Source organism: Thamnophis elegans, chromosome 1 (assembly GCF_009769535.1).
Source record: "Thamnophis elegans isolate rThaEle1 chromosome 1, rThaEle1.pri, whole genome shotgun sequence".
In the NCBI taxonomy this organism is placed as follows: Eukaryota; Metazoa; Chordata; class Lepidosauria; order Squamata; family Colubridae; genus Thamnophis; species Thamnophis elegans.
This window is the reverse complement of record NC_045541.1, coordinates 173,861,345-173,875,191: the sequence shown is the minus strand read 5'-3', so window position 1 is coordinate 173,875,191 and position 13,847 is coordinate 173,861,345. Positions and strand designations below refer to the sequence as shown.

The 13,847-nt window shown below is 45.5% G+C and overlaps 1 protein-coding gene across 2 annotated transcripts in view; it reads left to right on the top strand.

The window, feature by feature from the left end:
- The window catches only part of PIP5K1C (phosphatidylinositol-4-phosphate 5-kinase type 1 gamma), an 88,775-nt gene extending 75,188 nt beyond the window's left edge, over nt 1-13,587 (top strand). For both annotated transcript variants that reach the window (XM_032218253.1, XM_032218339.1), the window contains 2 exons: nt 1,340-1,475; nt 10,725-13,587. In XM_032218253.1, coding sequence (XP_032074144.1) covers nt 1,340-1,475; nt 10,725-10,727 — 139 coding nt within the window. In that variant the 3' untranslated portion in view covers nt 10,728-13,587. The remainder of the gene's footprint in view (nt 1-1,339; nt 1,476-10,724) is intronic.
- Nucleotides 13,588-13,847: the final 260 nt, after the last annotated feature.

The following is a 13,847-nucleotide window of genomic DNA, read 5'->3' as shown; positions in this document are numbered from 1 at the left end:
TCTGCACACACTTGGAACCACAAGCCTAGAGCCAGTTCTTTACAGGCTTTGCAAAAGTCCAGCAGGATTGGGCTCATCCTGATCTCCAGAGGGAGAATGTTCCATAGGGGGTGGGGCAGTACGATGATTGAAAAGGGTGTATTACTTGGAATCCTGACAGTGTGTCTGTAAGTCTCCACCAACCAGCATTCCTCAGTCAATGGGAACTGAAGCATGTTCAGCTTGCCGGACCAAATTGGATTGATAGAAACAACCGAGGGAAACTGTCCTTCAAGGGCAGTGGTGAAATTCAATTTTTTTTTCACTACCGGTTCTGAGGGCGTGGCTTTGTGGGCGTGGCAAGGGAAGGATAGTGCAAAATCTCCATTCCCTCCCCACTCTGGGGCCAGCCAGAAGTGGTATTTGCTGGTTCTCTGAACTACTCAAAATTTCCACTACCGTTTCTCCAGGACCTACTGAATTTCACCCCTGCTCAAGGGGCTACCTAATCCCGAGCCATGAAGGCCTTTCAAAATGACACCTTCAATTGCACCCGGAAGCACACTGGCAGCCACTGTAGCTCCCTGAGTAAGTGACGTGCCAAATGACCAGCACCATTAACAACCCCTGCTACCAGTTGAAGCGTCCGGATGCTCTTCAATGGCTGCCCCTTGTAGAGGGCATTGCAGTAGTCCAATTGTAGGGTTGCTGTTCAGCCAGTGATCAGAGTGTCGGCGTTCCAAGCAATTCCCCCCTAGCGAACAAAACTCCAAGGCAGGTAAATTCCTCAAAGAATAGTTTTATTGGATAAATCCTATTGGCCCAGTTCTGGTGAAAGCCGACTCTGAAAATTCCTGTGGTTTTCATCTGGTTAAAAGTTTTTCCCTTTTAAGAGTGGAATTAATACATTTCAGTTTAATTCTGTAACGTCAGGAATTTTTCAAAAAAATAAAAAGATGGACTGGGGAAAAAAAGTAAAAGTTTTTTCCCTTTCCCCAAACTATCAGTCACATCGTCCAATTGAGGTGCTGTCCAGTTGCCCAGTAACATCACTCCTCTCTGACCAAGTGTGAGAATGTCCTTGGTATTTTGTTTTGGCTACAAAAAAAACCAACTATCTCTATTCCCCATTCCCTAACTCTCCGGTCTAGTGTGGCAACACTGAAGCCTCACAATGGCTTTGGTCAGGTCAGCTTCAGGGTTCACCCAGAGCCAATTCAGACAACTGGTCTTGGCTTATTCCCCGCTTCGAGGTGGGACCGTGGGATGCTTTTTTGAGGGTTGTCTGAAGACACTCAGCAGGAGCGCCGAGCACCACCACGGCCTCCATCCATCCTCACACATCTATCTTTCTTTGCAGAGAGGCAGCGTCCTTAGCGTGTGCCACCATGCTGTCGGCAGCAGCGGCAGTAGAGGTTGAGACAGCAAGCCAGGCCTCTGAACCTGCCAGCCAAGCTTCAGATGAAGAGGAGCTCCCAATCCCGGATATCTATTTTGTAAGCCACCTTTTTGTTTTTTTGGGGCACAAAGCTGCGGTTGGTTTGGCTCTTCTCTCCTTCCTTCCTTCTGCTGCTTTCCCACTTCACTTGCTCCACTCTTCCCTTCTGAAGACTTAAAACAAACCAACACACCCGCACCGAGGTACTGTCTTGTCTTGTTCACCCTGATGCACAATTACCTCTTTGCATTCATGCTCTTTTTTCTGCCAGGTTGCCAGAGAAACCACCCGGAAAACCTCGAGGTTCCCTTGAAATAGGTAGAAATGTGTCCCGCTGGGCTTCTCCATGGCATTTCCTTTTTTCCCTGCAGGCAGGAACATGTTCAGAGGAGGAAATCTAGGGAGGCAGAGCAGGGAGTAAGTGAGCCAAGGAGTGTGTGTTCGTGTGGTGTGGTGTGTGTGCAACCATGCTGTGCTAGATTCTGTATACGAAACCTCAAAATTGTGTCAAGAAGCTCTCCGTTTTTCCCAGAAACTAGTGTTCAACCTTGTTAAGTCTCCTTTGAAGTCAAGCGTGAGAATCTTGGCTAAAAGGAAATGTGGTGGGTTTCAGCAGGAACATTGTTTTTTTTTTTTTTACACAAACTCGTCCGACCTTTGATTGAAGCCAGTGTACGGGTAGTCCTCAATTTACGACCACAATTGAGCTTAGCATTTCTCTAGCTAAGCAAGAGAGTTGTTAAGTGAGCTCTGCTCCATCTGTTGAGCTGTTTTGCCATAGTGGTTAAGCAAATCAGTGCAGTTGATAAGTAAATCATGCGGTTGTTAACTGAATCTGGCTGGGAAGCCAGCGCGGGAAGGTTACAAATGGTGATCATATGACCCCCCAGGATAGCGCAATTGCCATAAATGCATGTCAGTTTCCAAGCACCCAAATTTTGATGACATGACCATGGAGATGCTGCGACGGTCATATGAAAACCGGTCATAAGTCACTGTTTTCAGTGCTGTTGTAACTTTGAACAGTCACTAAATGAATGGTTGTAAGTCAAGGACTACCTGTATCCCCAAGACGTAGCTGTGTCCAGCTGCTCAAAGACAACTTGCAGGGAGGGGTGCATCTATTCCCCAACTACCATATTTTTCCTTGTATAAGACGCCCCCATGTTTCATGTAGTTTCTTGTAATAAGACACTATAAGCCATCCCTGTGCAGAAGCCGTCTTTTTAGAGTGAGTAATACAACAAGAAAAGGAAATGCATCACAGGAACAATAGAGATGAAACCTAGAGTGGCAGTGTGATACAGGAAACAACTATAATAGAGAGGAATGATAGAGCTGCATATAAGATAGAGGCTCATCCGGCATGTGTGGCCTTCTCCTCGACCTCCTGTGTATAAGACGCACCTCAATTTTCAAGTACTTTAAAGAAAAAGTAGCGTCTTGTACACAGAAAAATATAGTAATAATCAAATTGCTCTTTTATCAGAATATTTTTCTAATGTCCTCTTGCAGTCACTCCTCCATAAACCTCTTTCCTGCACCCTGAACCAGAAAACAGCAGGTTGTTTTTCCCTTCCAAGTATCAGTGTTTCTGAACTTTGTCAGCTTTAACTTGTGTGGACTTCAACTCCCAGAATTCCTCAGCCAGCATGGGAACTGCTGGGAGTTGAAGTCCACCTAAAGCCCTCAAGTTTCTTGAGAAACATTGGCCTGTGTAACATCCCTTTAAAGGTTTGCAGAGTGAAAGTTGCCTCTTTTTCCCCAGAGGGGTTGCAGACCATTCAGGCATAAATCTGGATGACCACTAGAGGGGGGGGGTCACACAGCGATGCAGAAGCATCTTTGCTGCTCTCAGCTGGCGTTTTGGGTTTCTGCAGTCTGTCGTAAGCATTCCTATAGAGTTGCTCTTTCTATGATTTCATTTATTCAAAAAAATTTATATGGCTGCCCAACTCACTTGCAGCGACTGAGCAGCTTACAGAAATAAGTCCCAATACGAAATCCAATACCCCCCCCCACACACACATACACAACCCCGGCAGAAACAAATCAACCACTTGATGGATTTAGTATCACCCTGGGTTCTCCAGGCAAAATGTCTTCAGGGCCTTTTGAAAGAGTGTCAAAGTCCTTCTTGGTCTCACTAGATCAGGAATGGTTAACTATGCCCCCCTTACAATCTGTGGACTTCCAACTCCTAGAATTCCTGAGCCATCCATCCACAGATTGTAAAGGGGCCATATTTTGTTTAGCCCTGCCCAAAGGGTTCTCCCTAGGAGAGGCGATTCATAATATATTCTGTCTCTTCACTCGTAGGTCAGATAGATATAAGGGGGGAAAGGCAGTCCTTCAAATAACCTGGCCTCAATATGGTTGAAGCCATCGTAAGGGGGCCATCGTAAGGGGGCCACAGTGCAGCACCCACCCACCACCTTCCTTAAACAGACTCTCACCCTTTGTCCTTAATTCTGGATAAAGATACCTCTGCCTCTTCCCACTTCCCTTCCTCCCTCTTTTGTCACTTCTCCCACCAGCTTGCAGGAAGAATTGCCTTGTGAATGATGGTTTGGGTTGCATTTCAAGCGCATGTATTCATGGAAATGCGTGTGAAGAAGCTTTGCATTTGACTTGGTTTGAGGTGTGTGTTAGTTCTCCTCTCATTCTCTCTTCCCAGATCTGATTGAGTGCTTTGATTTCTTACATGGAGAGTGTCCCATACTTGCTTTAAAAGACAAAATCCGTAACCAAATGCAAACCAGGCTGATTTAACCCAAAGGTAGACACAAGGCTGATTTAAATACCCCAATCTTATGTGTTACGTTTGCATTACCGACTCTTGTAATACTGAGAAGGCAACCCTCCTGTCTGAAATGATTATTATAACTGAATGCCTTATACCAGGAGTGTCAAACTCACGTTGTCATGGCGGCATCCCGTGACGTATTGGGACTCCCCCCCCCTTCACTAAACTGGGCTTGGGCGTGGCCAGCATGTGACGCACGAGTTTGACAGCCCTGCCTTACATGTAATCCTTGACTTACAGCTATTCATTTAGTGACTATGCAAAGCTATAAGAGCACCGGAAAAAAAGAGACTTAATGAACGGTCCTTGCATTTAATGACCATCATAGCATCCCCATGGTCAGTCACGTGATCAATAATTTGAGCGCTTGGCAACTGGCATGTATTTATGATGGCTGCAGCATCCTGGAATCATGTGATCACCATTCATGACTGTCCCAGCCGGCTTCTGATGAGCAGAGTCAATGGGGGATAGCTGGATTTGCTTAACGAATTAGTGGTTCACTTAACAGCTGGGGCAAAACAGAATTTAAAATTGGGCAGACTTCTCTGAACAACTTGCTTAGCAGTGGAAATTTTGGTCCCAATTATGGTCGTACGTCGAGGACTACTTGTACAGTATTCAGTTTTGGAGCAGTAGCGTTTCGTGGATTTGCTGTGTCAATCAAGTGAGTCAGAGCTTGTTTTATTTCCTTTCTCTGGCTCTGAGCCCACTGGACCAATGTTTATTTGTCCCTCCGAAAACAAAACTCAAGGTAGCAGGAGCAGAAAGTGCTTTGCAAATGATTAAGAGCATGACTTCCCCCGAACCTTAGAAGAGTTTGCAGAATGCAGAGTATTTTGGCCCTCTGTTTGTATCCATGGAAAGAAAGCCTGTGGTAGCGGAAACACACACTTTTTTTCCCCGTGGCAGCCAAGTTCTCACAACATCCATCTGTTTTCAAAGCATGTTTTCTTCACCGGGTTCCCCCCAACTCATGCTTGTGCACGCTTAACCTTTTCCACCGACATGGTCATTTCTTATCTTTTGTTCATCCTTTCTCCTCTCCTTCCTTTTTCTTTTCTTCCGTCTGCCTCCTTCCCTTCTCATTCGCCTTTGGATGTGCCCTGTCTAGTTCACAGATGGAAGGTACTGGATTTACTCCCCCCGCCTGCGCAGGCTCCGAGCCGCCTCGGTTTCCTCTGGGGACGTAAGTGATTTTGCTAGTAGAAAGGGCGGCTCCATCCCAATTTTGAACTGCCAATTTGGGGGGGGGGGGGATCAAGGCATCTGGGCTCCTGCTGTGCCGGTGATGGCAAACTTTTTTCGACTCGGCCTCTCGAATATTTGGAAAATGTCTAACTTGACTCTACTGGTATATCACATCCACCACCCCCTCTGAACAAAAGAGAAACAAATATTTATCTCCCCACGCATCTGAGCTACCCTGAACAGTGACAGTCAATGGCAGCGCCACGACCAGGCCTGGAAAAGAAGCAAGGGTGAAATGCTATTGGCTTGGGCCAGTTCGCCCGAACCAGAGGTAAAAAATACTACCGGTTTGGGCGAACCAGTAGTCAACTATTAACAGTAACAGAGTTGGAAGGGACCTTGGAGGTCATCTAGTCAAACCCCCTGCTCACACAGGAGACCTATACTAGGGATTCGAACTGCCGACCTTTCTGATCAACAAGCTCAGCGTCTTGTGTGACAATCAGCTGTGCTGTAAAGCACTGTGAAGCGGTATACAAGTCTTTATTGCTATTGGAGGAGGATGGTTTTTTAAAAGGGGAATGAGGAAAGATTTGATTTTACACCTCCCCTTTTGGCAATTCAAAGTTCTCTCTCCTCCATTGTGGTGGTGTAGGTAGAAGAAGCTATGTATTCCCCCTGGCTTGCCTGCTCGGCCTCTCCTGTTGTTCCCTTTAGGTAGGACATGCTGCACAAGCAAAAGATGGGCAGGGACTTTGGCCATTTGCTAGCCTTGGCCTGGGTTTTTCCTTCCCAGCATTCTTGGAGTTCCCCAAAGCAACCATTGCATTTTCTGGCCTACTTCCTTTCAATGCCAGGGTTTAATTCCCCCCTCCTTTTGAAAATTGAACCTTTCTGGCTGGAATATCCAGTTTTGGTCGCCAAGAATAAAAAATATATGTTGAGACTCTGGAAAGAGTGCAGAGAAGAGCAGCAATGATGATTAGTGGATTGGAGGCTAAAACATATGAAGAAGAGTTGCAGGGATTGGGTATGTCTAGTTTAGTGAAAAGAAGGACCAGGGGAGACATGACAGCAGTCTTCCAATGTCTAACAGATTGAAAGGGGGGTGGGGAGTGTCAATCCGTTCTCCAAAGCACCTGAAGGCAGGACAAGGAGCAATGGGTGGAAACCGATCAAGGAGAGATCCAACCTAGAACTAAGGAGAAATGTTCTGACAATGGGAACAATAAATCAGTGGAACAACTTACCTCCAGAACTTGTGGGTGTTCCAACACTGGAGGTTTTTAAGAAGAGATCGGATAGTCATTTGTCTGAAACGGTATAGAGTTTCCCGCCTGATCATGGGGTTGGACTAGAAGACCTCCAAGGTCTCTTCCAACTCTCTTGTTTTATTATTTTTTTTAGCATGGCACAATACAGGATCCTGCAATATCTTGCCAAGCAGACACACGGCAGAATTTGCCCCTCAGGCTAGGAGGCTGTCAGCTGTGTCTCTGTATGATGTCCTGCCCCATTCATCTCTTAGATAAACGGCTCTTTCTTGCACAACTTCATTGGATTGATTTTAGGACAAAAGAGGTGGTCCTTGACTTACCACCACCATTAGTCCCAAAGTTTCTGTTGCTAAGCAAGGCAGCTGTTAAGTGAGTTGTGCCTCATTTTACGACCTTTTTGCCTTTTGGTTGTTAAGCAAACCACGGCAATTGTTCAGTGAATCCTGGGTTGTTGTTTTTTTTTTAATAAATGTTTTTTAATTTTAATTTAAAACAGGTACAGCATCTTTCTTTACATCTGTAGAAAATGTATCAATCAATTACAGATAAGTTTTGGTACATCTCCTCCACAGTCAACCAACATAACTCATATTAACTCAAGCATTATTATATATCCATTTTCATTTAACTGTAATTATTATTTAGAAATATTAATAAAAGTAATAATCTTGAACAATACCTGCCCACACCGGTGGGAAAAGAAAAAATAAAAAAAAGGGCAAATAAAAAATAAAAATTAAAGTAAAAAATAAAAAATAAAAATAATACAAAAAAAGACAAAAAACGACAAGAGACAAGGCAGGAAAACAAAACAAAACACAGGTGTCTATTATGAAAAAAAAAGAAGTATATCAACTGGTTACAACATGCTTTGGTGCTTCTCTTCCATTAACTCATATTAATTCAAATATCTTAACTCGGATATTTACCGTATCAACATCATTATACCTCCAGTTTTAATTACCTATGGTTATTTAAACATCCTTCATCCTTAGCTATGCTAAAGAATTAATCCATAACACATGCTGACAATTCATTTACTTATTTGTAAAATCCTCTATTATCATCAAATCCTCATGTCCTATTTTAGCTGGACATCCATAATATTTAATTATATCATATATCATAACATTTTCCCAGTATTGATTAGCATTTGATTGTATGTATTTTATTTAGTTTTTTAATAGTGATAATTATTGTAGTTAATACTCTTTATGTATAATCTAAAGATGTTTTCTCATATCCAATTGTTAGTTATCATATCAACTCCACATTATATACATTACTATCAATTGAGTTGTGCCTCATTTTACGACCTTTTTGCCTTTTGGTTGTTAAGCAAACCACGGCAATTGTTCAGTGAATCCTGGGTTGTTAAGCAAAGAATCAAGCTAAACTCTAAACCTAGTTGAAAAGTAATTGAAGTTTGCTTTCAGTTTTTAATTTCGGGGGAGGGAAGGATGAAAAGTTGGCCATCAGAGGCTCCCTGCAACATCACTGTATCTTCACGGCTTACTAGACAGGTACTTATTAATGATAGATCCCAGTGCTGTGCCATAAAAAGCATAATAATTAGTTTTTGGCCTGGAAGCATTCAGGCTAGGATTAGGATTATTCTTCGCTGGTGGGAAACACCAATAATCCTTCCACTGTCTTTGGTACCAGCTTAACCTTCTGGCTCTTCTCATAGGCAGCCCCCACCTTACAATAATGCAAATGGGTGATTATCGAGAGTTTGAGATGCTTACAATTTGTTTATATTTTAAAGTATTTTTTTTTTAAAAAAAAAATCAACACTAGAGTTTTTCAGGCAAGACTTTGGCAGTATTGATTAATTCCTGTAAGCCGAAATTTCCTCAGGTGCAAAACAATTCCTTAATCAAGGAATTACAAGTTCCCAGTCTTGATCTTGTGGCCATGGGGTTGTTGCGACTGTCATATTGCGAAGACTGGGTCGCAGGTCCCTTTTTGCCCCAGTAACTTTGAACAGTCCCTCAATGAAGTGTTGTAAGTCGAGGACTACCTGTGTAAGTCGTAAGTGCCACTCATGGAGAAGCGAAGTTTGAAGGGAACGCAATTCCTTCAACACAACGATGCTCACCTGAGCTGACTTTGATGGGTGTTTTGGTAGGTAAGTGGGGGGGTGGGAAAGCATCGACTTCTGCGGGAAAGCTGAGCGCCGTCCTTGTGTTTCTTTTTCTCTCTCCAATCATGTAGTTTTTTCTCGTTGGTGTTGTAGCTTTCATCTTTTTTTCTCTTTCCCTTTTTTTCCCTTTTCTCTTTCTATTTTACTCCCCCCGTCCCCCCGCTGCTTTCTTTTGCTCTCTGCTTTGCTGTCCGCCAGCCGACAGACGAGAGGAGCTGGGTCTATTCTCCTCTCCACTATAACACTCAAATCCAGTCAGTCTCTGACGAAGAGAGTGATACAGTAAGTTGGTGTTCGCGCTTGTTGTTTTTTTCCCGTTTCGTTTTTAAGAAGGGAACACAATTTTGTGCAGCCCATCCTTGCCAGCAAGGTGCACTGCCAGCTAATCCTGAGCAATCTTGGGAAGCTTCCTGCATCCACAAAAGACGATGCTAGCTTTCCATGAGTTCGCATTTCCTCCTAAACTCACTCGGAAAGGAATCGGAACTTGACTTGACCTCAAACAGCTGTAGAGACTTCAATGTCACAGTTGCCCAGACGGCATGTTTTTTGTAGTTCTGAATAAAATACGTGGGCAGAGCGGAGGGCTTTTTGAGGGCATCCTCTATGCCCGTGATGGTGAACCTTTTAGACACCGAGTGCCCAAACTGCCTGCACATGCTCATGTCCAAAACGAAAGGTGTACGCACACATGCGTGGGCATGCACAAGCAGAGATCCGAAGATCAGCTGGCCGGCGGGAGGCGGGGCATCCCAACATTGGCAGCATGGCAAGAGGTAAGATCTTTTTCTTTCGTGAGCTTCTGTTTCGCCATTTGCAGGGAAGCAAGCTCACGTAAGAAACGCCATGGGGATCTGACCTGGGGTGACAGCGCATGTGCCAGCAGAGACGGCGCTGCGTGCCACCTCTGGCACCCGTGCCATAGGTTCGCCATCATGGCTCTATGCCCTACGGCAATATTTCTCAACCTTGGTAACTTTAGGATGTGTTTATGTCAACTCCCAAGAATTTTCAGGGGTGTGGGCATCAACTCCCAGAATTCCCCAGGCAACCATAGTGGCTGGGGATCCTGGGAGTTGAAGTCCACGCATCTTAACGTTGACCAGGTTGAGAAATACTACCCTATGGCACCTTGGTCCTATCAGGGGTTTTAAAAAGCCAGTTCTGTCAGGACTTCTTCATACTGTGGACATCGTGAGGACAACCCCAAGTTGACTATCCAGTAGATCCCCATCTATGCTAATAGATGGAGGTCCTGGTGAGAGAAACCAAGCTGGTGTCTCACGCAGAATCCCATTCTCGGATTAACGAAAAACATGATGTCAGTAGATCCCAGCTGCCTCCATACCCTCTGGAAAAGAACGGCCCAGTGCCTGCTCACTTGGGGTGGGGGGGGGGCAAACGCTTTTAAACTCTGGGGCAGGAACAGAATAGTTGACAGCCATTGTGGTCCGGTGGTTAAAGCACCAAGTTGGAAACTAAGAGACCTTGAATGCTAGTTCCCACCTTAGGCATGAAAGCCGGCTGGGTGACTTTAAACCAGTGCCTGTCTCTCGGCCCAAACTACCTCACGAGATGGTTGTTGTGGGGAAAATGAGCGTTCACCATGTCTTCAGTCAATTATTACAGTATGCTGGCTGAATCCTATCCTGGTGCGTAAGCCAATTCCAGAACAAAGGGTAGATAACTCGGAGAGAGACTAGATTTTCAGTTGCCACTTAAACCATCTTCGTAATTGCTCAATATCCCTTTGTATCTTCCGCTTCTCAGCATAACACCTGAGAGATTAAAGACAACCCCCCCGCCCCCTTGGATTGGACTGTTCCTCTAAATGCTGTCTTCTCTTGTTCCTTTTGTCTCCCTCCTTCTCCTCCTCCCCCCCTGCAGTAACTCCTATGCAAACTCCTCGAGAGAAACATTCCTCCTGACGCCGTTTGCGGCATTCCCTTTCGATGTTCCTTGCAGCTTTTCGGAGGGAAGGCGTGGAAGAATGTCGTGCATCAGCGTCAGCTGTGCTTCAGCATCCCAGCGTTACCCGGAAGGACAAAGACAAACTGCCCCGAGTCCCATCTCCTTCCTCCCACCATCCTTTCTCCAAAACGTGTATATTAATACCTCTCCAAGCAGCTACCCACAAACTGATCTTGGCCCCAGAGACATCAGAGGTCGGAAGGAATTTGATCCTGGGTCACCACCTCTCTCTCTCTCTCTCTCTATTTATTCCCAAAGTGCACTACTGTAGCTCTCTTAACTGTATGTGATACTGTGAACATTTTTTTTTAAAAAATCATGTATTTATTTTGTTCCTCTTTGCACAAACAGCACGCTTGTGCTTTTTGTTTTTGTTTTTTTTTTTCAAAAATAGTTTTATTGCACTTTTAGGGTGTAGGGGAGAAGGCCTTGTCACAGATGTTGATCGCCTTTGGTGATAAGAGATTAGAAGAAGAAGCAGCCTCTGAGCAGAGGGGCAGCAGGGCAGGAGAGGCTGGCAGAGCAGTGGAGCTGGTTATAAGAGTGTCTATGAAATGGCACTTTGGCTCGATCACTCGGTGGCCCCCACTTCAGTTGGTTAGCAAGGGGGAAAAAAAGAAAAAGGTTTCAATCCCAGCCGCCTGAGGAAGATTTGAAACTTTCCACTGAAACAGGCCGTGGAACCTGCCCGAAGCTCCCTCGGTATCTATTTGAGTGGGATTTTTGAATGTGCATCCTCCCCTCACGCTCGCCATCTTTGTCGGAGAAGTTGGCCATGTGAAGCTATGCTCAGCAGCGTCTTCAGGTTGATTGTTACGGCAGCCTCCTTTGGGCAGACCACTGGATTTCTGGAAACCTCACATGGGAGGCTTCTTCCTGGCTTCTCTCCCTGCTACACCCAGCGGAGAAGCTGGGCTGACTTAAGCCATAAGAGGTGCCACGCTGAAAAGGCTGCAAGGTCCTCAAGATTGGAGAGAAGCTCCCTGGAAAAGCTTGCAGGGGATAAAAAGCACGGAGAAGGCCCATCCAGGAGGTCTTGGTGGCTTTCTAAGAAGCCGGGCTCTGTTCTAAGGGCCGCGAAGCCTCTCTCACTTGGGAGAGAAGCACCAGAGGACTGGCTTACGGCCCCTCAGGATCGCACTGTCGTCACGCATGTTGCTGTTCTCGATACGGAGAGGGCAAAAATAAACTCAGTTCTACGCAGAAAAGGCAGCAGAGGAACATCTGCTCCGTGCGGAAGACCTCTCCTTTTGAGGAAGCGGCTTGGGGGGGAAAAAACAATGGTGTCTTCCAGACCCGCAGCTGCTGGAGGATTTCCACAGCTGTGACAGTATTTACTTTTTGGGTGGCACAAAACGGTCTCTGGTTTGTGGGTGGGTGGGACGTGAGTGCAGTATTCAAGGCCAGCCAAGTCACTCTGTCCGCTTCAGCTGATGAGAGGCCCCAAAGCTGCTTTTTTTTCTGGGGGGGGGAAGTATTCAAATTTAAGTCAGTGCCTCTGCAAGGCCCTGCTCTTGTAAAACAGAAGAGAGAGCAGAAGGCAGCTTTTATCTTCCTGGTAATCCTGCGAGGTGAGAAACCTGAAATGCCTGTGATGGGCAGGTCATCCCTTCACCTCCTGGAGGTCCAAACGAAGCACTTCCTCGAAGTGCTTTCTTCTCATCGGTTGAAATTTGCTCTCTTCGTGGTAAAAGTTCTCTATGAAGGGGGAGAAGAAAGAAGCAGGTTGAAGAAGGCCTTGGGCAAGCAAGATAATGGCTAAATGCTATCCAGTGTGTGTTAGGTTCTCATTCCATGACTGTGAGGAAACCGGGGAGGTCCTTGCTCTCCGTCTTAAGTTTTGTTGGGCGTCCCCATGCTTGAACTTCTGAACCTCTCGTTAAGCATTCCAGAACGCAACTGGAAACGACGTTCTTTAAAGTGACACTATAGTTTTAGGGCAGATTTTGAGAACGTTTCTTTAGGCAGCTACAGGTAGAATGGTTTCTCTCAACCTTGTCCAGTGGACCTTTGCTTCTGATTCTTTTCGAGCGCCCGAAGTGGCCTGCCTCGTCTTCAACCTTTTCTCTCCCAACATCCTGGCTTCCATTTCCGACCACAATAATGTCTTCTCCCCTCTCAAGGTGCCAGTTGTCAGGATGGGACCTTTCACTTCAGCCTGAGGTGGCATGACGGCCCTCATTCCTCCCCTGCTTGAACTTGCTCCCCTGCAGGCTGTGGACTCAGGGCAAACTGCGGGCCAAGCTTTAGTCCTTCTTTGCAGACCAAGCCACCCAGCATCTTCCGTCCTTGGAGGAGATGGGCTGATCCATCCGTCAGCAAAGCAGGTAGTGCTGGAGCAAATGGCGCCCTTCCCCTTACCTGGTACAAGGCACAATCAAGAGACCCGTTCTTGTCGGTCTCGAAGATGGCATCAAATCTGGAGTAACCTGGTCAGGGATGGTCCTTTTAGAGTTGGTTGCTCTTACGGTTGAAGGATGGAAATGGCACTAGACCCATTGATCAGCCAGTTATTGAAGACCATGCTTGCAAGATTCCTTGAGGTGCATTGATTCCTTTGACTTGGGGTATCAAACAGAGTTTGGGCATAGTTGGCTTCGTCTTCTGTGATTGGCTGATAGCTAAAGGTAGGCGGGGCAAGAGAGATGGCCACCCTCTGCTGAACTTGGCCATGGACAAGATTCCCTTCATATAAGATTGTCAGCTGTGGTTTTCAGCCAAGATGACCAAGACATCATCCTTGGGAAGCATCTTGTCCACGTCTTCCTCGCCCTGACCCCAGCAAGAAAGCCCGGCTGACACCTCTTTCCTCTTCTTCCTCTCGGTTTCTTCAATACAGAGAAAAATCAGCGCTAGGACCACCAGATACTATTCTGAATGACTTTTGTTGATGTCTACATTAGACTTCCTCAGTGTGCATATATGCTATATATATATATATATATATACTTACATATGTTTTTTTTCTTTTTCCTTTTTTTTGAAAAAGTATTTTTTTAAAAGAACATCTCCATGTTACATGCTTTATACACAGAATGT